This window comes from Drosophila innubila (assembly GCF_004354385.1).
Source record: "Drosophila innubila isolate TH190305 chromosome 3L unlocalized genomic scaffold, UK_Dinn_1.0 0_D_3L, whole genome shotgun sequence".
Taxonomy (NCBI): Eukaryota; Metazoa; Arthropoda; class Insecta; order Diptera; family Drosophilidae; genus Drosophila; species Drosophila innubila.
The window spans coordinates 22,307,906-22,335,246 of record NW_022995376.1 but is presented as its reverse complement, the minus strand read 5'-3'; the positions used below and the strand labels follow the sequence as shown (position 1 = coordinate 22,335,246).

Sequence of the window (27,341 nt, the reverse complement as noted above, 5' to 3'; positions counted from 1 at the left end):
GTCGAAAATGTCTCTGTTTAAAACTATATGGATCAGATGACGGTTTTTAACATATAATGTAGTCGAAATTTTATATTTTTTAGCACATTTTATAAGTGTAGCTACGTTTACCAATTTGAATGACCAAAGTAAACACTCAATCTGAGTTTAAAGACACCAAAAGTATATAAATCCCATTTTATAGGGCATTCACCAGTTCATCACTCTTAATATGATGTACACCGAGAGCTTAATGCATATATTCCCCGCGAGCTCCTGAAAGATGCAACAAGATGTGGCAAGTTGCGGACCAAGCAAGCAAACCGCTGCACCGAAAACATACACACACACACAATCACATAGACTTAAGTAGCCGCACACTCATTGCTGTATTTGTGTGTGAGTGTGTGTGTGTGTGTGAGTGTGTTTGTGTATGTTAGTGTATGCGAGGGTCTCTGTTGCATTAAGTGCAATGTGCTTTTCGAAGCCACGTTGCTCTTTGTGCTCCTTCTATAGTGAATTATCTATAAGATATCTTATTAGGATATGAATTTCAAGAGTTAGTAATTATTAATTATTATTTATTAAAGTCATTTTATCAAATACAAAATTTTGTACGCTTTTACATCTACATGTTCCCCAATAAAATTAGACATAGCTAAAATTTTAATACAAAAAAATTATTGTTTTCTAGATTTTCTTTTAAAGAATTTCTTAAACAAAATTTGAAATCTAAATTATATGCAATTTTATTTATAATTTGAAAGTAAATTACTTGCTATAGATGAAATTGCACTTGTACTTATCTTTTATACAACATCTAAAATTTAAAACATCAGTTTAATTTCTAATTATATATATTGAATTAAACTGTTTCCTTTTGCAAGGTATTTTTAAAGCCAACTATAGCTGACTATTCTATAATTGAAATTCCAACTCTTGTCAAATATTCAAGTGCATATTTACTATGATGAGAAATCCTTCGCATTCAGTGCACTTCAAAGTAAATAAATTTCAGAGTTTCCCGTAAATAAATAAAATATAAAATGTGTATGTGCGCTGTTGATTGACTCTACAATAAATTACTAACTTTTCATTTTGAATATTTCAAATATAAAATTAGACAAGAAAATATGCAAGCAGTGAAGTAAACTTGATAAACTTGGTCAAAGTTTTGCAACTGAATTTAAATGAAAAAAAACTGCACGCATTATTTATACAGGGTAACGCACAGTCGCACACAGTGGATTCTGAGCGCAGTACGAGTATTTTTACTTGTTGTCACCACTTCAGTAGATGCCACTTCCCCCCGTCCCTTCGCGACTTAAGAGTTGGTTTTGAATTTTTCATTTGGTGAAGCTTGGCGAAAGCATTTCTCGTAGATGCGACCCGCCGAGTCGGTTTGATTATGAGCTGGGTGGAATTGCTGTCAGCCTGAAGGTCGCCCAGTGCCAGTGTTGCCTGTAGGGGGCGGCATCTCAGTTGGCGTTCGTTTAAAGCTCGGTTCGTGTGTTGCACGCTCGCTAAAATTGAGGCATTTTCTCGTTGCCGTTGCCGTTGTCGTTGTCGTTGCACGGCGCGTAATTTCATTTTGGGGGCGCCAATTATATGGCATGGCCCATTAGAAGCAAGCCTGGTCCACAGCAGGCAGGCCATGAAAGGGCAATTAACCTTATTGTGTACACGTAATGAGCATTATGTAGATTTCCCAAAAAAAAAAGTAAAGCCTTTTCATTGAAACTTTTTTTAAAAATATAAATGTTTTGTTTCATTGCAGGTGGGAAATTGCGTTGGCAAGCGAAATTATCGGTTCTTTTATTTGTTTCTAGTCTCACTGGCATTTTTAGCCGTATTTATATTCTCGTGCTCTGTGACGCATTTAGTTTTATGTGAGTGTAATCAAACAAATGTTAATAAATTCGTATTTTATTAGTCGTTATGCCATTTCTTTGTGTAGTGATGAAAACCGAACAGGAGGTCTTCGAAGTAATAAAGAAGGCGCCGTTTACTGTGATTGTTGTGTTCATTTGTTTCTTTTCAATCTGGTCGGTTATCGGACTGGCGGGATTCCATACATACCTGACGACCAGCGATCAGACAACGAACGAGGATGTAAGTGTGTTAACTTTGAATACATTTTAAGTATTATACTTTTTTCAAGAAACGTGTAATGCATTAAAATCTGCAAACTTGACTTTTGTTAAAAAAAAACTGTTATTTTTCAAATTTTTCCAGACATCTTAGCTTTTTATTAAACTTTACTCAAATATTTATCTCTCAAAACTTCTTTTAATTTTAAATTTAATATTTTTACTGAACATTTTTTATCTAACAAGTTTTTAATGTAAATCTACACAACAAAATATCAATAAAAAAAAATTTGTCTTAATCGTTCTACTTTAAGAACTGAAAATAGTGATTTAAATTTAATTTAATTTAATTTCGTTTTTCAATAACGAAAATTTTAAGATCATAATAATTGTTCCGATTGACAAAGAACGTCACATATATTTTTTTAACTTTCTTTATTAATAAATCTTTAATTAAATTACCCATATCACTAAATTTTTACTACCATGTTGGAATTTTTAACCAAAAACAAATGCACAGTTTTTTAAAGATTTTAATTCTTCGGCGTGCTGAGGATGGTTTTTAATTTTTATCTGCTGTTAGAGGTGCTTTAAACTTTTCGGCATTCCAGCTCAAAGGATCGTTCTCATCGAAGGGCGGACCTCGCACCCAGAATCCTTATTCCCGGGGCAACATTTGCCTGAACTGTTGCCACATATTGTGCGGTCCCATGACACCCTCGCTGATCGACAGGTAAATTTGCTTCCCATCAATTGTACATGGCAAGTGTTAACCACAGATTTTTTGGTCTTTCACAGACGCGGCATTGCCACGGATGAGTACATACAGCAGATGCATCATTCCAATTCACGGCATGCACTGAGCGATGTCATCAGTGCATCGCAAATGGTGACCACCGCACAGCCCATGTTGGGTGGTGCCATGGGTGTCATCGGTGGCATCAGTGGTGCGGGTGGTGGCGTTAGTATTGGCGGTGCGGGTGCTGAGTTGAAGCCACGTTTTTATGATGAGGTAAGCGAACAGATCTGAGCACCGTATTTTCCACATGTATACAATATACTACATCCATATAATCTCTAAATGTCTCGGCACAGTTGCTTGCTTCAAAGATCTCTGTAAAATTCTCTCTCTCTCTATATCTATCTATCTATCTCTCGTACAATAAACTTATCTCTATATATATTATATGCACCTGATTTTTGACGCTCTGTTCTTTTCTACCTCTTCTTTTTTTGGTTTGTTGGTCAATATTCTGTTTTGGTAACGAATCACAAATAAAACACTCAACATCAAATGAACAACATTCAATCAACAACAACAACAACACATATATCATCAATATATATATATAAATATATATGTTCACACTGATCAATCAAGTCCAATCCCTCCTCCTCGACATTGGAGAGCAACGGGTTGGCCACGGCAACATCAGGAGCCGCCAACGGTCATGGTCATGGTCATGGTAATGGTCATGGACATGGACATGGACATGGACATGGTCACGGGAACACGAGTGGGAACGGCTTTGACCGACCACCCAGCTATGATATGCTCCAGAATGGTAAGTCCAAGTCCCGAAGACAGCAGCACCAACGGTGCTCGCTGCAGACACTGTTGCCAGCCAGCGCACAGCAACAGTTTAAAGCCAACAAACACAAACAACTCAAACACCAAACAACACAACACCATCATCAACATCATCAACAACAACATCAGCACCTACAACATCAGCAGCAGCAGCAACAACAACAAGCGCTTTTAAAGCAACAATTGATGGCTGCCGAGTTGCAACATGAGGCACTTGCCAGTGGCATGGCCACGCCCTCATCTGTGCAACGTTCGCCGGCAACTTCCTCCTACCGTTTGAACCTGAAGCGATCATTGCATTTGCCACTGACACCATCGTATGATGCACGCAACTCGCCGCTGCCGCTGTTGCATCATCACATGCACTCGCAACAGACAACGGCAATTGGCAGCGTCTCGGCGGCAGCAGCAGCAGCAGCAGCAACAACAGCAACAACAGCAGCAGTAACCGGAGGTGGCTGTGGTTCTTCCTCATCGGCAACAACAGCGCCCACATCAACATCAATAGGCATGGCGCCGGCGTTGGCACCGCGACGCCCCTCCACGTTGCTGTTGCAAGGCAGCGCAGCGATCTCGGCCAGCCAAACGACAGTGACCACAATACAAACGCTGGCACCACAGGCGCCAGCACCAAGTGACTTTAAGTACCATTCGCCACAACAGCGTGTCACGAATTATCCATTCCCTAAGTCAGCGCGTAGCATGCGTCGTCAGTCGACACAATCGGTGGACTCACAAAAGGTGAATATTGCCGGCTATCATCCGTTGCCGATGCGGACACGCTATAAGCATCAGGAGGTGATGTTTGAGCTGAAATCACCGACCAATCGGTTGACAATTCGTGAGTGTGATTTTGGCGGTGGCGGCGAACCCTGCGACGACGATCAGTCGATCAAGGACAGCCAGATCTTTCGTGTTAGTAAACGAAATCTTTATATGAATCACCGATCGCCATGGAAGGAGCGCGATCGTTACTCCAATCTCTATGAGTACTCTTTCAACATCGATCTTAATTCGATTATCGAGGATGCTGCGGGCAGCGATTCGTCCTAGTACGCAGCTCGTTGTTCCCTTCTAAATGCAAACACTGCCACCACTTACTCGTACATTGACTGCATTGATTGGTTGTTTAATAAACTACGCTCGAAAAGATTTCGAACCCACGTTGGGCACTTGGCTAAATGCCTTCAATTCCTTATGCTGCCCTCGGGATTGGGCTAGGGCTAAAAGAAAACACGCTTAACACGATGAAATTTGCAAGTTGTCTGAATAAAATACATTAGTTGTATGATGATCTATTATTGTCAAGGCTGCAAAACGAAACCTTTCTTAAAAATAAGCCTCGTATCGCAAAAAACTTACAAATTGCAAACTTTTTAAGATCTATAACAACATTGTCAAATTTTTGTTTTTGTTAATGCTGTAGGCAGAGTGAGTAAATTGCTCTCAGATGATCCACAATTTAATTTCGACTTGATTTTAAAACAAACTTGTTCAAAGCGAAAACATTATTTTAATTACATAATTTTTTAGGATTAAAAAATATAATTGTAAATAATTGAGAAAACCAATAAGAAATATTCACAACTTTGACGGTTTGCAGCCTTGATCTTTATAACTTCCCAATTGGCTTCCGTGACGCGCTTTTTATTAGGGTAGATATTTATTCGTAGAATATTTGCTTTTAAGTTTTGCACGCGTAGAGTTGCAGCTAGAAATGTCGCGTTTAAAGCTTATAATTTTTTTATAAACCAAAGAAAAACATTAAAATTTTGAAACCCTTGTACTTAGATCCTGATCTTCCCCTGCCTAATGTAAATTAATTAAAAACTTGGTTCATACAAACTTTTGCGTTTATTTAGCACCCTAAATCGTTGGCAAGATCCACGCTGTCGCACCGCCTTCTGCAATACGAGCGGAACGTCAGTGTGGCCAAATATTTTTTAGTTGTCGCAGCAACAAACATAAAACAACACACACTTGTGCATAATAAATAAACTACACTAAATATATTTAAATGTTGAAAGTCCATATCCCGACGCCGCCACCTCCAATAGCGAATAGACCAAACCAAAACCAAATGAAAAGTAAACCAAACCAAAATAAACTTAATAATGAGAGCAAAAGCATTGCCAAGACATTTTGCATGTTGAGCTTGGTTCGTAGTGAATTGAGACTTTTAATTTGTATTCAATATTTATATAAATGTATTTAGCCCTTGATTTTTCCGGCAGTCACTTGTGCAATTTAGTTTAAATTTATTTTGTAAGGTTTCAATACCAAAGCGAAACACACAGCAAAAAAAAAACTTAGCAAAAAATAAATAAATTAAATAGCCAAACAACTGCCATTTATCGACAACAAATAGTTAAAGTGAATAAATAAACATTGTGTTTAACGTATTTTAATTTCGTCTTTTTTACAAATGCAAATCGAAAGTCGAAACGAAATACAAACGTTTAAAATTCAATAAGAATTTGATATCAATTTTAATAGATATGTAATTTTAAAGAATGAAAAAAAAACCTAGTAATACTAACTAACCAGTTGCATTATAGTGCAAAAAAAGAAATAAAAATTGGATATTTATTAGGTAACAAATTGCCAAGTGACTGCAAGTAGGTCAAAAAAAATTTAAGAAAAAAAAAAAAAGTAAAAAGATATGTTAAAACTGAGAGACAAATATTTATACATCAACAAATAACAAAAATTAGTTGTAAATGTTAATTGAGCTAACCCCAAACTGGCATGGTCGAAACTGAAGATAAACCAGAAAATGCCAATGGGGCGCATTGAATTTTAAGTGAAATGATAATTACTTAATTAGAACAATAAGTCAGCTTACTGTAAACGGCACACTGTCGGCATTAGCTTGTGCCCAGTCTTAAAGGCTATAAATGTTAACCATTAATAATATATTAAGAAATTTACATATATAAATATATTATATATACATGAGTTCCTTTTAGCAATGGAAAAGTTATGAATTGAATGCATACGTATATAATGATAAACTGATGATATACAGTTAGTTAAGTAATTGTTTTGCCAAGGAAAAAAATTCATTTATTTCATTTGTCAAAAAAAATTACCTTTTATTGGTTTTCTTTAAATAAACATTTTATTATGGTCGCCTATGGTTCTTAGAACACATTAAAAAAATAATTAAGTAAATCCATTAAATTTAGATAATTTTTTAAATATAAAACTAATGTAAGGTTATTTTTCTTTGTCCAAACAATTATTTGACAAACTGTATATTCACAAACATGCATATAAATAATTATACTTAAATGTTGGGCAATAAAATGTACGCTATAAAACAAATGAAAATGTTAAGGAATTAAAAAAAAACGAAGCATAAACGTAACAGCTAGTCAGAGAGGGATAGATGTAGTTAACTCCTAGAATACACAGACACACAGACACACTATCATTGAATTATAGATCAAGTATGTACACACTGAAACAGAAACTGAAACACACGAGTATACACTGTTGCTGAAGTGCAGATCTTTTATGTACACACTGAAACAGTCATAAACTCACACACACACACACACACACACACACATGAGCACACAGCGGCAGTCGAATTGGACGCCATTTTGTACAGTTGTGCGCTTCTTCTAGTTCGCTGTCAATCGCCGCCATGTTTGAGTTCCATTTGCGTGATATCATTTCATATCACATGAATTGAAGATTTGGGCGACAATACACCTTCAAATTAACACACATACATTCACAAAAACACACACACACACGCACGCACACACTAATGCCAAACTCTTTTTTATATCTTTCAAAATAACTTGACTATGGAACAAACCAAACCAAACATAAAAAAAAACAAATACCATAAACAATTTGTGTCTTGTAATTTATCTAAAAACTAAACGCAATTGAGTGAAAGCTTTCGTGGGCCGCTTAAAACTAGAGTAAAACATAACTAAATGCGTTATATGGCTCAATTGGGTGAGTTGCCTCCAAAAATAAAAAAAAACACACACACACAAAAGTAATAATAAATCATAAAATTAACCGTTTTTGTTGTTGTAATTTAATGGTAAAAAAAATAGTAATTTCAAATTCAAGTATTTTACAAACGCTTACCTTATTTCAAGAGCTAAGATTGATCATTTATACTAGACGTACTATATGTACTGCCACAGTATTTTAATGCGGAATTTAGATTCTATCAGAATTTCCCTATATCAATATCATTTCGAAGTTACCTTTTGTTGCTTAGTCTTTGTTTTTCAACAACAAAAACAAATTCTCAAGAATAGTTTTTTATTTTGTTTAAAAAAAGAAAACAATTTAATAGACACTCAGTCATTACAATAAACATATAATATTCGTACACTTGAACATTTTGAAAACATCATGGTACATTTTTGGCAATGTTTTTAATTATTATTTGTTGTGCATTGGCAAATTGAAATTTCTAATACCTATTTGTTATTCAAAAATTATTGAAGCATGTGTTTAAATTGACACCACATTCATAAGGCACATTTAAATTGAATACATTGGATAGGAACGACACAAAACATGAAATCATATCACATAAATATCTATTTTATCATTTACATTGGCTAAATATTGATTTAAGTGCTTATTAAGCTGAATTATGTATTTTCAATTATGTTAATTAGTTATATTAATTTACAACTGTTGTGCGGGCAAACGAATGAAATAAGTGTCATGTAAGTGCACTCATAAAGCCCCTCAAAACCCAAATAATTATTTCACACACACATATCGTTTCGAAATGAGTTGAGTTGAGTTCTGTGCGGCCAAACTATAATTTAATTAGATTGAATTGTTAATTTTTAATTTGCCACCTTTTCAGCATTTACAATTTGTTGCGTATTTAAATAGTTTGTTAAACCAGCAGAGCTACCCAAAAAAAACACAATAAAATACAAAAAAAAAACCACGCCCACAACAAACAAACAACCACCTACAAAAAAAAAATTAAAACCCGTACCGAAAATTGAAATACAAATTGAATTTTTAATTAGTTGTCAAATTTGTTGTAATGAGAGTTTTAACATTTTAAATGTTTCACATTAATTATGTATGCAATAATTATTGAAAATGCCAGTAAATGTTCATCACTAATCGTGCGCTTATGTGCACTGAATTTCCACCTCTTTTTTGGCCCTCTCGTTCACAGGTAATTCCAATAGTTTAGCCCAGCTGGTTGACAATGAAATTCCATTGGCCCAAATGGACATTGGGCCGACATACAGTCAACAGACGGCGACACAGTCACGTCAGTTCCGACACCACAAGCAGCGAAAGTTGTCGGCAACTGGAGATTTGGCATACGAGAATCAATTGGCCGCCGCGGGCAGTGAGGATGAGTTGGACAATCCAGATGTTGTTGTGGTTGGCAACACCGAGGTGGTTGCTGCTGTGGCAGCCATCGCAGCGTCGAGCAAGGCGCGTGAGATGCGCAACCGCAATCGCAGTGGCAGCTACAGCAATCTCTTTGACGTGGACTTTGATGCAACGGTGGTCAATTCACCGCTCTCCTCCGATAACCACAAGTCCTCCTCAGCCGGAGCTGCTCTGCTGGCAGCTGCCATCAGCGGTGACCAGCATGCGCTGGTCAAGTCCGTCTCGCAGACCGAGAATATGTACAGCAATGTGCCGGCACAGGTGTCATCCACAGATGCCACCCTTCATGTCTACTCCAATATCATTGATGAACGAGCCCAGCAACAGCAGCAGCAGCAGCAAAAGCAGCAGCGGCAACAATGTGAACAGCTGCAGGCTACCACAGTGTTATCCTCGACACTGCTCAGTGATGATCTCGATCTGGATGATCCGGTGAGTGCCTCATTTGTGGGCCATCATCGAAAGACGGCCGGCGATGGTGCCGAGCAGGCCAAGTCAGCGGATAGATTGCGTATGCTCCACGATACGACAATGATTGATACGGCCCTCGATCTCGACAGCCTCGATGGCTCCAGCATGGGCAACAACTCACAGTCCTGCCTGGTCAAAACGGGAGCCAAAGCCACGTCCAATTCAGCCGGTGTGCCCATTGTCTAAGCTATCAATCAATTGCCCAATACTTACCCCTCACTGTAAATAGCCAATATTTACCATTGAGCTTCAGCTTTTAATTAGAGAGTTAACAAGGCTAAAAATTCTTGGCCTATTGCTGTTAATTTTAAATGATTTTTAAAACCGATTCAAACGATGTGCGGACACTTGCAAAATCAACCTATCAACCTATAAATGCAACTAAAAAATATTACCTTAAGGCGTTACGCATTCACATATAAAAAGCGATAAATATATTAAATTATATATGTATAAACCAGATTTAAAAAAAAAGAAATGGGATAAACAAATAAATTAAATACGAGTACATATACATATACATATGCATATACAAATAAAAACGTGGTGAACAATGTTAACAATTCAAAAGCATTAAAAATGAATGAATGAATAATACTATATGTAATAATTAACTGAAACTGTTTATACAATACACAACGCAAATACACGTAATTATATACATAAGTACATAAATATACTTACACACACACACACAGATATATACATACAGACACACATACTTGTATATGGTTAGTTATAGCATTTAATTTTTGTACATTTAAGTTTTTACAAGGGCAACGACGATGAGCGACGAGCGTGTTCCGTTCTTTAGAGTATAACATTAAACAAATTTATCGGAAAAGCGCATGCAATAAATATATATATACATATATATATATATAGGTATACAGATATATGTACCAGTATGTTAATCATGTTACAAAGAGAAAAGAAATTAATTAAACAAAGAAATGCACCACAAGAGAAATGTTAACAGCATAAGGAAACAGACAAACAGTGTGACGTATTAATTGTTTATCTACAATACATATAAGTATAGTATGTGCGTGGTGTATCGTACAATGTTGAATGAATTGAATTAAATCGTGGTAAAGAATTTGACAGCTCCAAAAAGAATTGGGCCAAACGTGTTAATAAGAATATGTTATGCGAAACTAACGAACTACAATTATACAAAGAATACAATTTATAAATAGAGAACTTGAAAGCGACTGAGTTTCAATTGGGGGTTATTCGACAATTGTTGCATGTTAATTCGCAATTTAAGTTTGCGAATATTTACAAAACTACTCATCTGCTATCAAAAACTGGTTGGAATTTGATTTGAAAAGTATTTTTTAATGAAGCTGTCAGCCATTATCTTTGACTCTGCCTTATCAAGCATTTCCTTTCTAGACTTTTTCCTTGGACATAGCCAGATACTGCCAGATATTTAAAGGTTATTGCCAGAGCTCAAATTTTCATAGCTTTGTCAAAACTTAGCCAGTACTTATGTCATTTTGTTAATTGTTTGGTCTTTAAATTGATTCTAGAAAAAAAAAGAAAATTAGCTTATTCATGATAATAAATTTGTTTCAATAATATTTAGGAGCTATGAATAAATAAACAAATCATTTGCTTGCTTTGCTTCTTTTTTATAAATTTTTATAAATACATGTAACATTTAGTGAGATATATGCAAGATTTTTACCAAATATTAAAATCCTTTAGTCGAATCTTAATCGCAGCTATTCAAAAGATATTATTTTTAACATCTTTGATTGCCTTGTTCCAATTATGATTTTAAAATATGAAAAAAATTTATAGCTTAACAAATAAAATTAACATTTGAGTTAAGAATTAAAGAATTTGTGTTTGATTTTTTCGATTATTTTATTTATTATTACAAAAGATTAGACGACATACATTGATGTAACTGTTCCTTCAATACATATACAAATATAAGTATATCTTATGAGATATACGGTATGCGTTTTTAGCTGAAGACATTCGCAGGTGCATAAAAATATGTTTTTATTGTTGTCTTTTCTTTAAATTAATATATTGTGTGCATATTTTCCTGTCCTTGGTCAATAAATATATGTATATATATTTTTTTTTTTATAAATATCATCAAATTCGGGATACAAACTGAACTCGTTTTAAAGTATGGACAATTTTTCGGAATTTATAATATTTTCGGTGATAAGTTGGACAATTGGGTAATTATTTACATATTAAGTTAAATTATTGGTTTTGTAGCTGCCAATTTATTCTTAATTTTTTGGTACGGAATATTGTACATTCATTTACATAGCCAAAATATTAGCTAAACTTTTCATACTTTTGAATACGAACGTTTATAAGTACATATTTCAGACAATTTGAATGAAAATTAATGGTAAACCAATACATAATAACTGAGTTGTCAATAACGTGCATGTAGCTTGAGCAATTAAGCAAGGATTAGCATAAGATTAGAGGTAAGCGCTTGAATTCCCTTTCGGTTATTGACTCCAAGAGAAAATATTACAAATTAAATAAAAAGGCAAAACAATCGCTTAAATGTAACTTTTATCCACCTTTCCCCTATTTGTATATTTGTCTCACAGTGTGCGTGATGTTGCACATGGCAGAAGTGTGATGCTGTGCAATTTATCGACGATAGCGACCCAAATAGGCCCTGCAGTTGGGGCAAGTGTGATGCACGTCCATGCAGTCATCAATGCAGCAAGGTATCAAGCAGCAACCCAGCCAGCAACTGCAATTAACAATGATACTCGATGAGACGTGGCTGTCATGTGGTTGAATCAACCAGAGATGCTTACCCAAGCAATGCAATTACAAAACCGGATAGATAGGCAATCATGCCCGGCTCCGTGCGTGTCGTTGATTCAATCTCCGCATGGCATGAGGGGCATATCATGTGTGTCGATGTGCGGCCAATGGGTACCACTGTCGTCAATATATTTGTGCCCACGGTTGCTGGCGCGGCAACGGGAGTGTATGGGCCCACGGGCTTTACTCCGCCAACAGCCTCCAGATATGATGGGGGCGCCGACGGCGGTGGAACGTATGTGAACGGAGGCGCATTGCCTGTAGATTTGCTCATATTGCTGGGCTCAGATAACCTCGTAAATGCAAGTGCTTAAAAGAGCTGAAAATATCGATAAATATTACTATTAACAATTGCCAAAAAGCAACGAGAATTCTCGTATCAATAAAATAAAACAAACAAATATATAAATAGCACATTCAATCGTCGATGATTCATCATGAGCAAGAGAGTGCAGCCAGTGGTATTAATTTGCTCTCATTTCGCAATAAAGAATTTAAAACATCAACAGAGAGGAAGGCCACTCTCTTTATGTACAAAAAGTTCATTAATTTAGACTCGCTGTAGTCAATCAATGGTCATGGAGACTTATTTTATAATAACTTAGCATTCTTTTGCCTACAGAAAATAGATCGAAACGTCATACAACAATTAAGGTCATTAGACTTATTTCAACTCAACTCTTCACTGCACCAGACGAGAGCTTTAGGCGAATCATGTGACAATTCCAATTGAAGTGAACATTGACGGCGCATTCCGTGGACATGTGTTTACATAGTACCGAACATCAATTAGCTGAAAACTTGAGTTATGCTCGTTTGTGGTGCTGTCAGAGATTCAAGGGCTAAATAGCTAATTTGATCGGGAAAAAAACGTACTTAAAAAAATTCAAATACTTTGAAAAGTTTAATGTTGTCTAGTGATGTAAATCCAAACTTTAGATCGAGTTTTATATCGAGCTTTTATTAGAAATCTTATTTTTCTTTTTCAAACTTAGACAAATTAGTAGTTTATTTAGTACGTACGCTCATCAAAAATTGAACGACTCAACTTAATTCTGCAAATTAACTACGATGAACAATCCGCAGAGTTATCGATTTTTCATGTAAATCGATTGAATCAACTCAATAGATCGTCAAAAAAATCATCAAGTTAAAGTACTCGATAATCAGATTTCCGCGAAAATATCGAGATGTCGATATTCGTATTTGTAATATATAAATGCATTATATTTCCAAATCGGTCTTATCAACCTGAATCACTGCTTGTTTTCTTAAACTCATGTATTTCTATTCATCAGGCCGCTGCTGTAAGCGACAGATAAATATGCCAAATTGAATGGTATCCGCAAACAACTTTCCACCGCCCATACAGGCACAATAAGTGACAATTGACTGCAACCGGAAGTGTTACGAAGTGTAGAACTGGTTTCAAGCTTAGAACATGACTTACCAATTAAAATAATGAATGATTATGAATATACGCTTTAAGGGTTTTTTATCGATCGACTATGAAAAACGAAATAAACGCACGCAAGCAACCAGAGATCATTTTTTTCATAAGATGTGCTAATATAATTAGGAATACAGTGCAAAATTCGCAAATTGAGTTGAATTAAGCTTGATTTTGAATTTGTGTATTTCTCGCAGGCTTATTGTTGTTGAGTCTAAATTAAAACATTATTATAATAGAGTTCACAATGACAGCGAATAACAATGGCGACCTCAGATCGCACGGGCAACCAACGCTTTGAATGTTTAGATCTGAAGATACATCAAAAAGATACAAGCGCACTCGCAAATACAATCAGTGCTGCAAAAATTTCTAGCTAATAAGTTTTAGCAGTGTGATAAAATGCTATTTTATGTATAAATTTTTTATAAGTTTGTAATTAAAACATTCTTGGTTGATATCAACATCAAAATAATATTTATACTTCTTCGATTCTGAACAAATATTAAACGAAACTTGGGAAATCCTAACTCTTTTCAAAATGAAAATGTACTTTTATAATTATGAAACTAGAAATGGTTATATTCATTTGAAACCTTTAACAAATTGTACATAAATTGGTAGTTAATAAATTCAGAATTATTTTTGAAATTGTTAAAACAGGTTTTCCATAGCTTTATATCCATAATTCCTTATTAAAGTATATTAAATTTGAACTTTATGCTATTTCTGATTCCATTTAAAATATTTGCACAATCGACATATTAAAATTTTTTGAAATCAGACAGATTTTAAGCCAATAGACATTAATAAAATGCTTTAGCTTTTACAACTAATAAAAATTACTGAGTCCAGCTATTTAATGGCTAAAATTGCAGCACTGTATAAAACTATAATTTATCGCATGGGATTTTGCTCTCATTTCACAGCTGTGACGTCATTACGCAAAAACAAAAATAGACATAGGTAGGCTATATATACGTAAACAAAATGATGATTATACACGGTATATAATGAAAATATCCAAATATTTAAATGCATAGATACAATATGTATAGTATGTATGCAGAACATTATAAATAATTAAAATATTGAAAATTGACTTTTGAATACCAATTACATACGTATTAAATCATTATACAGATTGTCATAAAATCGAGAGCAACTACGAAATTTTAATTTGGCGCATTTATGTGTATTGATGTTAACTATTCTACAGAAACAACAATTAAGTAATGCTGCCGGAGTAAATTGGCAGCAATTCCATAAAACAGATGTTGATGCGACTGCCTTGACGATGATGACGTAGTCGTGCTATAATCGGAGAGCAGAGCAAGTGCACGTTATGAATTAACATAAATACATACGTATGTATGTATGTAAATATGTGTATAGGTTTGTTAATGTTGTTATTTAAAAACACACATATGTATATATTTTTAGCTTCTTAAGTATATTCCAATATGTATACGTTTGTATAACAATCGCTATTATGCACATACGTTTTGTTTTCATTTATTTTGATAAGATTTTCAACTTTGAAAGCCTTTATATGATTATTTATAATCCCATACATACACACATTCAATTTTTACTATATATGCAAATATGTGTTGGTTCAGTTGTCACTTTCATTACGAGACAAATACGAGCCCTAAATACAAAAAAGCTTTCTTCTAAATCCAGCTGATGAAATAGATATATACTGCGTATATATTGTAAATATTCGTATATTTATATGTTGAATGTGGTCACTTATGAGCACACACATGCAGATAGACATACATACATTATTTTTACTTATTTAAACACAGTAATTCGAACACACACAGCCTCGAATTCGACACTTCTTGCCCTTAATTTAACAATAGTTTATTACCTTATTAAATTACGAAAATTGTAGCTAGTAAGTTAATTTGCCTTCAAAATGTTAAACTGAGCAAAAACTTTCGCACAACAACAACTAAGGCGACTAGAGTTGTATAGAATCGTTCGGACTAGAGTTGTATCGACTTGTTCGGACTAAGTTCTATTGAACAAATTCCTAAAGTGAGCAAACGAGCTAAATCTCTGATTGTAGGTCATTTAGATCAGTGTTAATTATATATATATATTAAAATTAGGAATCAATTAAAATCAATTGATTGTTTCAATTAAAATCTTTAATCAAAAACCGGTAACGAAGTAATTGGTATTGATATCTATTCGCTGAACGTACTTTATGGGATCTATTTACTGAACGAACGAACTACATATGTAAAAGATTAGTTCGTTCATCAAAAAGTATTTTGCAGCACTGCTTAAATCAGTTCAATTGAACTTAATCCGGACGATTTGATTAACGCCCGTTCCGTTAAAAAAAATTACAATGCGCACAATTCAAATGTGAATTTATTTTTAGTTCATTTAGCAATAAATAATTTGATAACTTTTAATTCGAAATTAAATAAAATGAAGGTGATAATTTTAATGCTTAAAGTTGTATTCGGGTAGGGTTGAAATAATTTGGGGTTGCATTTTAAAGAAGTATCCTTTTCAAGTCTTTGGGCGGTGCTGTCATCTCAAGAATCGTTAATGATTTCGAATTTTAAACGCCTTCGAGACTGCTCACATTTGTAGAACGCTCATTTGAGTGAACTGCCATGTGCTTTTTTAAGTTGTGTAAATATTTACACTCTTTCTCGCATTGCTGACATTGAAATAATTTTTGATTATGCTTGCGAAGGTGCGCAACAAGGCTCGACTTTTCTTTGTACTCTTTCTGACAGAGTGGGCACTTGTGCTCTCGTATATCACTATGACTACGTATGTGCTTTTTTAGACTGCTGCGAAGAGCAAAGGCTTTGGAACAACGTGGACATTTATGCGGACGCTCGCCAGTGTGATGCAAGACGTGAATCTGTAATTTCCCACTCGTCCTAAATGAAGCTGAACAAAGGTGACATTTGTGTGGACACTCGCCAGTATGAATGCGAATATGCGATTGAAGAGAACTATTCATTTTAAAGCGTTTGGAGCAGTGCGGACACTCAAAAGGACGTTCTTCACTATGACATTGAATGTGCATTTTAAGACTGTTGCGAAGAGTAAAGGCTTTGGAGCAATGTGGACATTTATGCGGACGCTCGCCAGTGTGGTGCAAGACGTGAGCCTTTAAGTACGCATTCGTCCTAAATTTAGCTGAACAAAGGTGGCATTTGTGTGGACACTCGCCAGTATGAATGCGAATATGCGTTTGGAGAGTACTATTCATTTTAAAGCGTTTGGAGCAGTGGCGACATTCAAAAGGACGTTCTTCACTATGTGACTTCGAGTGTTTGTTTAATTTTCCTTTATCGGAGAATTTCTTGTTACATATCTGGCAAATATGTGGTTTCCTCTCGGGTTGATGTGCTTTCTTTTTAACATTCTCTTTACAGTTGTTACGTTCACGTCCTTTAACTGATGAACTTCCTTTACTTTCCTCAGAGTAATCTTCATCGGAAGATTCGCCTGTTTTTTCTGTTGATGAGCTGTCTTCACTGTCTTCATCCACAGATTCATCCATTTCTTCTTCTATCGAGTTTCCTTCTTTGCACTTAGGGTTGTCTTCACCAACAGTTTTATCCTGATCTGTTATTAAGTGGATATCGTTCACAGTACTTTCTGTAAGACACCAATCGCCTGTGATGAGCTCTTCGATGTCGGGTTTCTGGTCACATGATATTAAGAGCTCCCTAAAATATTTGTCACTTTCCTCGCATGTGAGTTTAAATTTATAGGCATTTTCAACTGCCGCTATGCAGGGCCCACATATATTTTGAGGCAATGCGTCGAATTCCCTGATTTCACAGTTCGTGCAATATTCCAGCATAACAATCAGAAGTGGCTCATTATCCGATCGCTCAGCAAATATATTCTCCAGTGTAGTACAGTTTAATGTGCAAAATCGGCAAACGTCGTCCATAACAATGTTTTATGCAAATCACAATAAAACGCGACCTTGCACGTGTTGATACAATGTTGTCACCCGACCAAAAGGTTGCCACCCTGCAAAATTTTCCGATCTGGCAACCTGTACCTTTTTAATAAAATTAATTTTTTTTAATTTTGAAGATAGAATTTTTTAAATTTTTGCAAGGTTTTTGTTGGAATTTTCTGCATTTTAAAATATTTTTTTCAGAATTAAATTTGTAACTTCTCTTCCAGCCTCAAACCTTAATTAAAATGCTTACCTTAATTTTATATAATTTCGAATTTTAAATTTTCTTAAAATTATTAATCTATTGCGAAATTATGGTATTTTGATATTTGCAATACCTAAGTTTTAATTTATCGCTAAAATGGCGCCAGCTCTGAAGAGCGACTGGTTCAGTGAACGAAAAGTGCCGTTGTTTTTCGGACTGCCACTCCAGTAAAAATTTACGATCTGGTATGAAACAAATAAGTATATTTCCGAAAAAAGGTATTCTGAACTTTTGTACCTCTTTTCCCTTTTATTTTGGTAAAAATTTTTTTAATTTAAAAACATTTTTGTTAGAATTTCAACAAATATCATATAAAAAACTTTCTAAAATGTAGCTTTCAAATTATGGATATAGCAAATTTTGATATTTTTTGGAGATTGATCATTATATGCAAATGGGCCTGCCAGCTCATCTTTTGTTGCAATATGACAATTAAAACAAGCTGGCAGCACTGAAATTTCAGTCTGTTTAACACTATTGCCAACTATTTAGAGAAATAAGTAGCAGTTTCTGGATGGAAAGATTCCGAAAAAATAGATGAATTTGCGATACAAAAAAGCTTAAATTCTAGCCAACTTTCTTAGCACCGTCATCTCGGCAATTATTTCTAAAAACTAAAACAAATTTAAGCTGCCCGCGTTAAGTGAGGAGCAATATGACATTGAGGAGTAATGTCATTTAAGTTTATACCTAAAATATACCAGACTGTTCTGGTAATCAGATGGTATTTAAAGAATACTGAATTACTTAAAACACGTTATTTATCACGTGTGGCCACACTGGTAAATTTTAAATTACGTGGAATGCAAACTTCAAAATGCATTCTTTGAAATAAATTAATAATTTGATGAAAATTTAAAATTCGAAATTAAACAAAATTAAGGTAAGCATTTTAATGAAGGTTTGAAGTTTGCCAGCCCTCGGGAAAAAAAGTAAGAAAATTTAATTCAAAAACAAAAAAATTTCAAAATTTCTACAAAAAAAAAAAATTTGAAACAAACAGAAAATGAGTACAAAAATTAAAAAATCCCAGATCGGGAAATTTCGCAGGGTGCCAGCCTTTGCGCCGGGTGGCAGCCTTCCACACCAATGATGGCAAATTATTAGGGGGAACAATAGCTGTTTTTGTCTAGAGAGCATCTAATTTGTTTATTTTGGTCAGTTTTGTACAGTTTTACTTAAAATATTAATAATATATAAAAATATATTAGAATAGCCAGATTTACAGATAATAGCAGTTTTGAAATTATTCTATCTAGCTTTAAAATAGCTAAGTTGACAACAGTGCTATTTTTAGTCTGTAATGTTTATATATCTGCAATTTGTGTTTGACTGGGCGCAAATGTTTTTGTCGAGTTCATGTCAAGAAAATACACTCCCGATGTAGCCGAGTTGCTTCCTGTTCGCCAGTACCGCTGCGAGCATTGCAGTGATCAGGTATTTGGCAATCAAAGTCACTATCAACTGCACTTGCGACGACGTCATAAGCTGAACGTTATAAGCAACGAGGCGGATGTGTCAAGTTATCATTGTCCCGTGGATAAATGTGTTTATCATGCTGATCGGCAAGACGGACGCGGCTTTGCCAACCTTCGATTTCTGCGGCAACACTACCAAAAGATCCATATGGCCAAGGAGTACAAATGCAATGAATGCAACGAAACATTCTTGCTCGAACGTCATCTGGAGAAGCATCAGTGTGGTTCGATTTATACATGTCCCGTCTGCAGTCTCACCTATACGAGCAAGGCGAGCCTTCAAACCCATATGCGGCGCAAGAACCACTTGAACACGCCAACGGAGCCATCGGGAGTGCCAAAAGTTCCGCTTTCTTCCTTGAGGACGTGGAAAAAGTCTCAGGAAATGTCGGACACAGCAAATAGTGCAGAACCCGCTGTGAAAGTGATGACACCTCCTGTAGAAGAACGTATACATCCAATGGAGCTGTCTATGCAACCCATATATTATTGCCTGCCAGCTATAGAGGTTCCATATACCCTGGAATTGCCAACACAGACTGAAAATGTCGTTGAGATAAATACTGAAGTGAACATGGAACAGGAGTCAGTTAGCCATAATAATGAGCTGCCCATTCCCAGTTTTACGGATGAGGAAGTCGAGCGACTTTTGCGCGATATGGAAACTCAAACGGATGATGTTGATCTCGATGCACTGGACATGAACAATGAGGTGCTGGTACCGCTGCTGCGCAACATACAAACTCAGACTCTAGACAATAGACAGCACCAAAGTACAATGACGGAATTGGATCTTGAGCCGGAGGGAAATGCAACAAGCGAATTTAATGCCTACCCAGAACAGGAAGCGATGTTTGGTCTACAGACTGGTCTTCAGGCTCACATGCACACCCAGACCTGTGATGAACTCTTCGAGGAGCTCGGCTTGTCTCACATACAAACACAAACACATTGTCCCGATGGTCTCTACAATACCCAGCACACACAGACATGCGATGAGATGCTAGATGAATTCCTGGAGAACTTCCAATCGACTTGCACACAGACCAGATGGTTAGATTGGCAGGAAACAGAAGATCCTAGTAATTAAGAAGGGTTACATTTGTTACAAAAGGGTTTAATTGGTTTTCAGACTTGTTTCACATTTAAGTATATACAAGATAATCACAATATTATTGTCAAGTTGATTTAATCTTGTCCTTGTGGTTTGTCGTCCTGCTCAGTAGCAGCTCGGAACATTGGAAGAAGCAATAACTGCAGAAACACAGCGCCAAATAGTTGCCCACTCCACTTAAATAGGCGCCTCTCATTAGAAAGTCACCGATCTCTTTGCCGCCAATGAAGTAAACATTGGAGAAGGCGGCGGGTATGAAGAGCTGTGTGGCAAGCAGTGCTTGGAAACGTTGTGCTCCGGCGGAGCCAAAGAGCTGCAGCGACCACTGCTGATAGGCGGGCAGGGAGACAAGAGCTCTATATATCTTTTCCGCTCCCAGGCAGAGAAAGTTAAGTACACTCCAGATGAGTACGTCCGTATGAAGGCCATGCCAGATGAAGACGAATGCAAAGGTAAACGCCGTGGCACAGACCTTGGCCATAACAGATGACTGTTTGCCACAGAGCTCAGCGTAGATGTGCTTGAAGAGGAACTCGTAGAGACCCTCGTCAAAGTACTTCCACATATCCGAGTAGAAGTGAATGCGACCAATGCAGCGTGGTCGTCTAGGTGCCGCAATTCCATCCTGCTTGGCAAACGCAATGCCCAGTCCATAGGTGACAACGTAGTACATGAAAAAGAACTGTCCCATAAAATAACCAGCTGAGTGTTGCCAGAAAACTGAATCCATCATGGCAACAACACGCACATCTCGTCCCATATAGTGTATGTAGAAGAAGTGAAGTGCCCAGTGCATCATTAGCCACCAGAAACCCACACGCAACAAGGCCAAAAGGAATCGTTTCCAGGAATCCTTTGAAGACTCGCATTCTCCCTCAATGGGTTGCTGCACAAAACGCTCATAACTGATGAATGGTCCATGGGTGAGGCAGGGAAAGTACGTGGCGTATCCCAGGTATTCAACAAAGCCGGCATTGTCCACTTTCTTCAAGGAGTAACTGCAGCCACGCAGTACGCTCCAGGAGAGTGTGACAATCAGCATCACGTACTCTGCATAGCCGACTTGGTTCAGCCACCATTGACTGTTCTTGGCAATGTTAATGGCCACAACCCAAAGGCCCGACAGCAGCCAAGTCAAGCGCTTGGAACGTCGCTGCGCCGACAGATAATAGCTGACGATCAGAGCTGATAACATGGCCAATGATGTCCAGTGCAGATTAAGGAGCAGCGCCAATGCGCTGACTGCCACGTATCCATGGTGTAGCAGATGAGGCCATTTCCAACGCAAGACGCCGCTCAAGAGCGCATGCAGCAAGTAGTACGGCCAAAACGTGGCCAGGAAATCCCCAAAATTCTCCAGCTCATCGTTGCTGTTATCACGCAATCTCACCTCGTTACCCCGCTGCAGTAGTCGCCAGCCCTCAGCGAATTGGAACTGGGACGTGGATAAGACACGATCCCGTAGCGCATAGATTTTATATAGTCCAATAACAATATAAGCTATATAAACAACAAAGTATACAACTTTTTCGAACCTGTTTAAGCCGCCGGCAGTCATTATCACTGTTGCCAACTTAGCTATTTTAAAGCTAGATCTGGCTATTTTCAGAATTCGTTTACTAGCAAAATTTCAAAATTTTAAATATGTATTCAGCTAAGTTTTCCTATTAATATTTTTGGTAAAACTGTGCAAACTTTTGCCCACAAAACCAATATTTTAAATGCTTTTCAAACAGAAACCGCATGGAAACAGTAAGGAAGACTGCCACCCGGTCCAAAGGCTGCCACCTTGCAGAATTTACCGATCTGGCAACGTAAAGCTTTTTGGAAACATTGTCAAAATTTGTAACAAAAAATTGTTCCATCCAGATTTGGCAAGTTTCGTAATATTGAAGGTAGAATTTTTTTTTTTAATTTTTCTTAATTTTTTTAGAAGTTTCTCGATTTTTTGATATATATTTTTTGAATTAAATTTTGAAATATTTCTCCCCGAGGGTGACGAACTTCAAACCTTCATTAAAGTGTTTACATTAATTTTATGTAATTTCGAATTTTAAATTTTTTAAAAATTTTTAATTAATTACAAAGCTATGACATTTTGATATTTGCAACACCTAATTTTTAATTAATCGACTTGGCGCCAGATCAATCAATTCCCACTAAAACTTGGCAGCACTGGTGTGGAAGGTTGGCACCCGGTCCAAAGGTGTCACACTGCACAATTTCCCGATATGGCAGCTTGGCAATGGTACCATTTTAATCAAATTGCGAACTTTTGCCCCTAAGAAAATTCACCTTTTTTTTAAATTAGCAATTTTGCAACCCAATTTTAGCAAGTTTTCAGATGCTTTCACAGCATTCATAAAAAAGTTTTCCTTTATATTTACCTAATTAAAATAATACTTAAATAAAATCATTATATTGTATATATCTCCCAGGGCTGCACAGCATTAATGTAAAATGTATCATTCCTCTTTAAATTAATTGTAAATGTATGAACAAATTTCAGTTTTTGGCTTTGGAATTGAAAACTGTTTTCGGATTTTGTCTTTCCGTATATATATTAGGCAAATTATATAGGCAAAATAGACAAACCATTATCTTAAAAGTTGACTGAAATATTCAGATTTCCGAACATAAGCCAAATATAAAATCGAATTTAAATTGAAGTTTAATTCTACATGATTCCTACAAGGATTAAAACAATGCATATGCAGACTATGTATAAGTGTACATCTAAATATTTATGTACGAATGTATGATATGAATATATCTAGTTGAGAGTGTCTTCTTCATCTTCCTCCTCCTGCTCCTCTTTGACCTTTCGCTCCGCCTCTGTGACCCGACGCTGCAGATGTCGCCAGAGTGTGCTCTTGGGTATTTCGAAGAGATTCGCTGCATGATTCTGGGACATGCCTCCATTGACACAGGCATGTACCGCCTTGGCCAGCTTGTCCCGCAGCTCGTCCTTTGGAGTGCTGTCCCGTCTCCTACAGGCAACGAATTCGGGCAAACGACCCTGGGCCGCCAGTCGCACCTTATGTCTGTGCAATGTGGACATGGGTATGCTCAGATCTTGACTAATGCTCTTCAAGGAGTCACCGTTCTTTAGGCGCTCATACGCCTCCGAGAGTGAGGGCTTCTCGCGTTTGATTCTCATGTAGGCAGGATTGGAACGGACACGTCGCCACAGTACGGTCTTCGATATGTCGTAACGATCGGCAGCCTTTTGTAGGCTAAGACCCTCGTGAAGCACTGCGTCTGCTGCCAGTTCCAGGGCATCGTTGATGTCGTCTTTGATCTCCTTTTTGAGTTCCGCATATTGTTGATGCTGTTTGGTCATTGTCTTCTTGGAAGCCTTTGAGGTCGTTGAACGTGGCTGTACCTTTGTCCGCAGGATTTTCATGTCTAGCTGCGATTTACGTGGCTTCACATCCAGTAATTCCTCTTCCTCCTCCTCTTCGCCAGCATCTTCCTCGTGCATTACATCCTCAGTCATATCAACATCTGCATCCGCATCTGCACCCATCTCTATTAAAGGACCAGCAGTTGGAACATAGTCCTCTTCAATTAAATGTGACTCGGATTCCTCATGGTCGTCTATAACATCAGCCTCCCCATCATCCACCGCCAACTCACTACCTGTGACATGGTCAACCACAGTGCCTCCCAATTTGGTCACTGAGGATGCGGATTGTGTGATGGTAAATGTGCCCGTGTTCTCCGTTAATATGTACTGATTGCCACTGGATGTGCCACCCATGTGTTCAATGGAATATGTTATCTTTGGCTGATCCGTATACACATCGAGGAATTCCAAGGATCTGCCATCCTGCTGCTGGCTCTGTTGCGGATGGTCAGTGAGTACGGAATTGCCTACTTCCAGTTTGCCGACGACCACGTTGCCATCCTCTTCCTCCTCCTCCTCCTCCATAAGTGCTGTATTCGCAATGTGCAAGCCACTAATGGACTTGGCTGCCTCCACAGCCATTGCTCCAGTGACCACATTTGTGGTGGTCATCGCTGTGGGATTCGTTTCAAAGCTTATTGCCGATTTAATGCCCAAGAGATTGATTGCTTCGAGAAACTCGGTGAGCAGGGCAGATGATAAGCTGGTTTCTCCCATGTAAATAAACGATAACATGCTCTCCAGCAGCTCGCCACGAATGTCGGGCAGGATAACTGTTGCCTCCTGGCCGACGGGTAAATCGACCAGCAGATTACGCATTAGATCGCTGCACGTGCTGAGCACGAATAGATGTGCACGGACACTGATACCATCTTTGGCCACTAGCAATACCTCGCAGCTTTCGTTGCTGCTTTGCTGGTTGAGGAGAACGCGCTGGATATCCATAATTGTGGACGAGTGACCCATCCATTTTAGGTTATTCTGAAAAACGATTAGAAAATACCAATTCAAGTAACTGTCAAAGAAGACTCGGTGTTTGTTTATTTGTCGCTTGTTCCAAAATCCATTACCATTATCGTTTGTTGTGTTTTGTTTTCCAAAAATCTGATTCTATTCTATTCCAGAGAGCACAAAGCGAAACGCGACGAAAATGGAGAGCGATAGGGTTGTCAATTGCAACAAAATAATAATGTTGCTCTAGGTTAAATTGTATGAAGTGCACACTTTAATAAATACATATAGAGTGAAATAAGTGTGTTTAATAGAAAAACTATGCAACTAGCAATGTTGAATAAAACATATATTTGGAAATATACTGCAAAGTTTATGGTAACTCTGCATTTGCTTTGCGGTTCAATAGTGGAGTCCGGGACGGAACAAGTTCATTTTGTTCATTACAACTGTATAATTTACTGGGCAACGTTAATTACAAGTCATTAATTATGCAAATAATTTTATTTCAAACACATTTTTGTAAATTATTTTTTTCAAGATATATAATAAAGAGAAGTCTGTGATTTCAATTGATCGATCTAGTTCACTGAATAAAAACTCGCTTTTCAACACTGGCTTCTTGACGTTTTGTTATTACATAAAATTTGTGTGCAGATTATTGGATTTGCACTTAAATATTTAGTTTAATCGAGCGTATGGCAGCATTAATTCGGAATCTGAGTGCCAGAATTGCTACGGCCGCTTTGTCGGCCAGGCATGGTAACTACCCTACGTTCTGTACACCTCAATTAGGACACTAATTAATCAGATTCTTTACTTAGTGGTACCCGCTGGAACAGCTGCTCTGCGATTGGCAAGCACGGCGGCCGTTGATGCCAAAGCACCAGAGAAACGTAAGAGATACGAATTAGTTGTAAATTTTACGGGCTCAGCATTGTTTTGTTTCTTGCTTGGCAGCTACTGTGCGCAAACCAGACGCTGCAGCTCGTACCAGTCTATCGGATTTTGGTCGCTATGTAGCCGAGTGTATGCCAAAGTACGTGCAAAAGGTTCAACTGACCGCTGGGGATGAACTGGAGGTGCTGATTGCACCGGAGGGTGTTGTGCCCGTGCTGCAGTTCCTGAAGGATCATCATCAGGCGCAGTTTACCAATTTGATAGATATTGCCGGCATGGATGTTCCGTGTCGCAAATATCGATTTGAGGTTATTTATAATTTGTTGTCGCTGCGCTTCAACGCCCGTATTCGCGTCAAGACATACACGGATGAGCTGACTCCTCTGGATTCAGCTTGTGAAGTGCACAAGGCGGCCAACTGGTATGAGCGTGAGATTTGGGACATGTATGGTGTCTTCTTTGCCAATCATCCGGATCTGCGTCGCATCCTAACCGATTACGGCTTCGAGGGACATCCACAACGTCGTGACTTCCCGTTGTCCGGTTATGTTGAGCTGCGCTATGACGATGAGAAAAAGCGTGTTGTCTGTGAGCCTTTGGAGTTGGCACAAGAGTTCCGCAAATTCGATTTGTCGGCACCGTGGGAACAGTTCCCCAACTTCCGGAATGCTAATCCTCCATCGGAGGCACTTGATGCTCCCGCAGAAAAGAAGAAATAAATGCTCGGCGACAAATGCTACAGTTTGTGAAATGGTAATTAGTTAAAAAGTATCAATAAAAACGATATGTAGAGCTTGTAAAATTAAAAACAGTGATTTATTGATAATCCACGTTACGACACACAAAGTTGAAACTTTTAATTTTAGTCGAGCTTCAGGTTCCAATAAGAAAATAGACAACTTTTATAAAATATGCATTTGCAATTTGAATATTTTCAGTAATTTTCATTTTCTTTTCAACATGATTTTTTTTTATTAGTATCTCATGAGCTACAAACAAATTTTATTCATTAAATCTTTCCAACACAAATAACGGATGTTTAAAGTTACATAGATTCAAACTAATTATGAACTCGCATGAATATTCGTTCTAAAACTAAAGTCAATAAAATTTCTCTATGGTTTTTGGTTTACTTGTTATCTGTCTGAGTTTGTTGGGTTTCTTAAATTCCTGTATCATTTTGTACTCTTGCCCTACAAAATTAATTAATCAAATCGTTTTTTAAAAACATAGATTTTCAAAATTTTATTGAATTATTCGGTTCGCATTTTACAAATTACTGATCAACACATTCACACAGGCATATACACATATGGCATACGTACAATTGGTCAAGAAAGTTTTTTAACAAAATCAAATACAACAATTTATTATTTTATTATTCTTATCTATGGTTCCTAGAAAAAGTTAAAACAAATAGTTGTCATTGAGTTTAACTATTTTTAAATATAAA

The 27,341-nt window shown here is 36.9% G+C and overlaps 7 protein-coding genes across 9 annotated transcripts in view; 3 read left to right on the top strand and 4 right to left on the bottom strand.

Moving 5' to 3' along the window:
- LOC117788819 (palmitoyltransferase app) overlaps positions 1-10,750 on the top strand; it is a 65,180-nt gene extending 54,430 nt beyond the window's left edge. For 2 of the 3 annotated variants that reach the window (XM_034627693.1, XM_034627692.1), the window contains 6 exons: positions 1,757-1,868; positions 1,937-2,091; positions 2,681-2,802; positions 2,868-3,081; positions 3,451-3,634; positions 8,843-10,750. In XM_034627693.1, coding sequence (XP_034483584.1) covers positions 1,757-1,868; positions 1,937-2,091; positions 2,681-2,802; positions 2,868-3,081; positions 3,451-3,634; positions 8,843-9,726 — 1,671 coding nt within the window. In that variant the 3' untranslated portion in view covers positions 9,727-10,750. The remainder of the gene's footprint in view (positions 1-1,756; positions 1,869-1,936; positions 2,092-2,680; positions 2,803-2,867; positions 3,082-3,450; positions 3,635-8,842) is intronic. The other variant, XM_034627694.1, reaches the window with a different exon arrangement.
- Positions 10,751-11,393: 643 nt separating this feature from the next.
- Positions 11,394-15,824, bottom strand: LOC117787808 (cell death-inducing p53-target protein 1). Its single transcript, XM_034626422.1, has 3 exons — positions 15,690-15,824; positions 12,351-12,679; positions 11,394-12,283 (listed from the first exon to the last, which is right to left on the bottom strand). The coding sequence occupies exons 2-3, from the start codon at positions 12,632-12,634 to the stop codon at positions 12,178-12,180; spliced, it is 390 nt and encodes a 129-aa protein (XP_034482313.1). The 5' UTR covers positions 12,635-12,679; positions 15,690-15,824; the 3' UTR covers positions 11,394-12,177.
- Positions 15,825-16,215: 391 nt separating this feature from the next.
- On the bottom strand, positions 16,216-17,666 carry LOC117787805 (zinc finger protein 501-like). Its single transcript, XM_034626419.1, has one exon. It carries the CDS (start codon positions 17,661-17,663, stop codon positions 16,398-16,400), a length of 1,266 nt encoding a protein of 421 aa, XP_034482310.1. The 5' UTR covers positions 17,664-17,666; the 3' UTR covers positions 16,216-16,397.
- A 1,651-nt stretch (positions 17,667-19,317) lies between these two features.
- Positions 19,318-20,686, top strand: LOC117787806 (zinc finger and BTB domain-containing protein 41). Its single transcript, XM_034626420.1, has one exon. The coding sequence runs from the start codon at positions 19,396-19,398 to the stop codon at positions 20,602-20,604; it is 1,209 nt and encodes a 402-aa protein (XP_034482311.1). The 5' UTR covers positions 19,318-19,395; the 3' UTR covers positions 20,605-20,686.
- On the bottom strand, positions 20,614-22,205 carry LOC117787804 (protein-cysteine N-palmitoyltransferase Rasp). Its single transcript, XM_034626418.1, has one exon. It carries the CDS (start codon positions 22,184-22,186, stop codon positions 20,693-20,695), a length of 1,494 nt encoding a protein of 497 aa, XP_034482309.1. The 5' UTR covers positions 22,187-22,205; the 3' UTR covers positions 20,614-20,692.
- Positions 22,206-23,281: 1,076 nt separating this feature from the next.
- Positions 23,282-25,209, bottom strand: LOC117787803 (modifier of mdg4). Its single transcript, XM_034626416.1, has 2 exons — positions 25,108-25,209; positions 23,282-25,018 (listed from the first exon to the last, which is right to left on the bottom strand). Exons 1-2 carry the CDS (start codon positions 25,108-25,110, stop codon positions 23,402-23,404), a joined length of 1,620 nt encoding a protein of 539 aa, XP_034482307.1. The 5' UTR covers positions 25,111-25,209; the 3' UTR covers positions 23,282-23,401.
- Positions 25,210-25,593: 384 nt separating this feature from the next.
- LOC117787807 (NADH dehydrogenase [ubiquinone] iron-sulfur protein 3, mitochondrial) lies at positions 25,594-26,697 on the top strand. The gene is made up of 3 exons (XM_034626421.1): positions 25,594-25,750; positions 25,813-25,884; positions 25,949-26,697. Exons 1-3 carry the CDS (start codon positions 25,687-25,689, stop codon positions 26,605-26,607), a joined length of 795 nt encoding a protein of 264 aa, XP_034482312.1. The 5' UTR covers positions 25,594-25,686; the 3' UTR covers positions 26,608-26,697.
- The last annotated feature ends 644 nt before the right edge of the window (positions 26,698-27,341 follow it).

Excerpts from the sequence above, each read along its gene's own strand:
- LOC117787807 (XM_034626421.1), top strand. The coding sequence starts at position 25,687 with ATGGCAGCATTAATTCGGAATCTGAGTGCCAGAATTGCTACGGCCGCT. Across the intron at positions 25,751-25,812 it reads CGCTTTGTCGGCCAGGCATG|TGGTACCCGCTGGAACAGCT; the intron begins GTAACTACCCTA and ends TTCTTTACTTAG. Across the intron at positions 25,885-25,948 it reads TGCCAAAGCACCAGAGAAAC|CTACTGTGCGCAAACCAGAC; the intron begins GTAAGAGATACG and ends CTTGCTTGGCAG.
- LOC117787804 (XM_034626418.1), bottom strand. The coding sequence starts at position 22,186 with ATGACTGCCGGCGGCTTAAACAGGTTCGAAAAAGTTGTATACTTTGTT.
- LOC117787805 (XM_034626419.1), bottom strand. The coding sequence starts at position 17,663 with ATGCTGGAATATTGCACGAACTGTGAAATCAGGGAATTCGACGCATTG.
- LOC117787808 (XM_034626422.1), bottom strand. The coding sequence starts at position 12,634 with ATGAGCAAATCTACAGGCAATGCGCCTCCGTTCACATACGTTCCACCG. Across the intron at positions 12,284-12,350 it reads TTTGTAATTGCATTGCTTGG|TTGCTGGCTGGGTTGCTGCT; the intron begins GTAAGCATCTCT and ends TGTTAATTGCAG.
- LOC117787806 (XM_034626420.1), top strand. The coding sequence starts at position 19,396 with ATGTCAAGAAAATACACTCCCGATGTAGCCGAGTTGCTTCCTGTTCGC.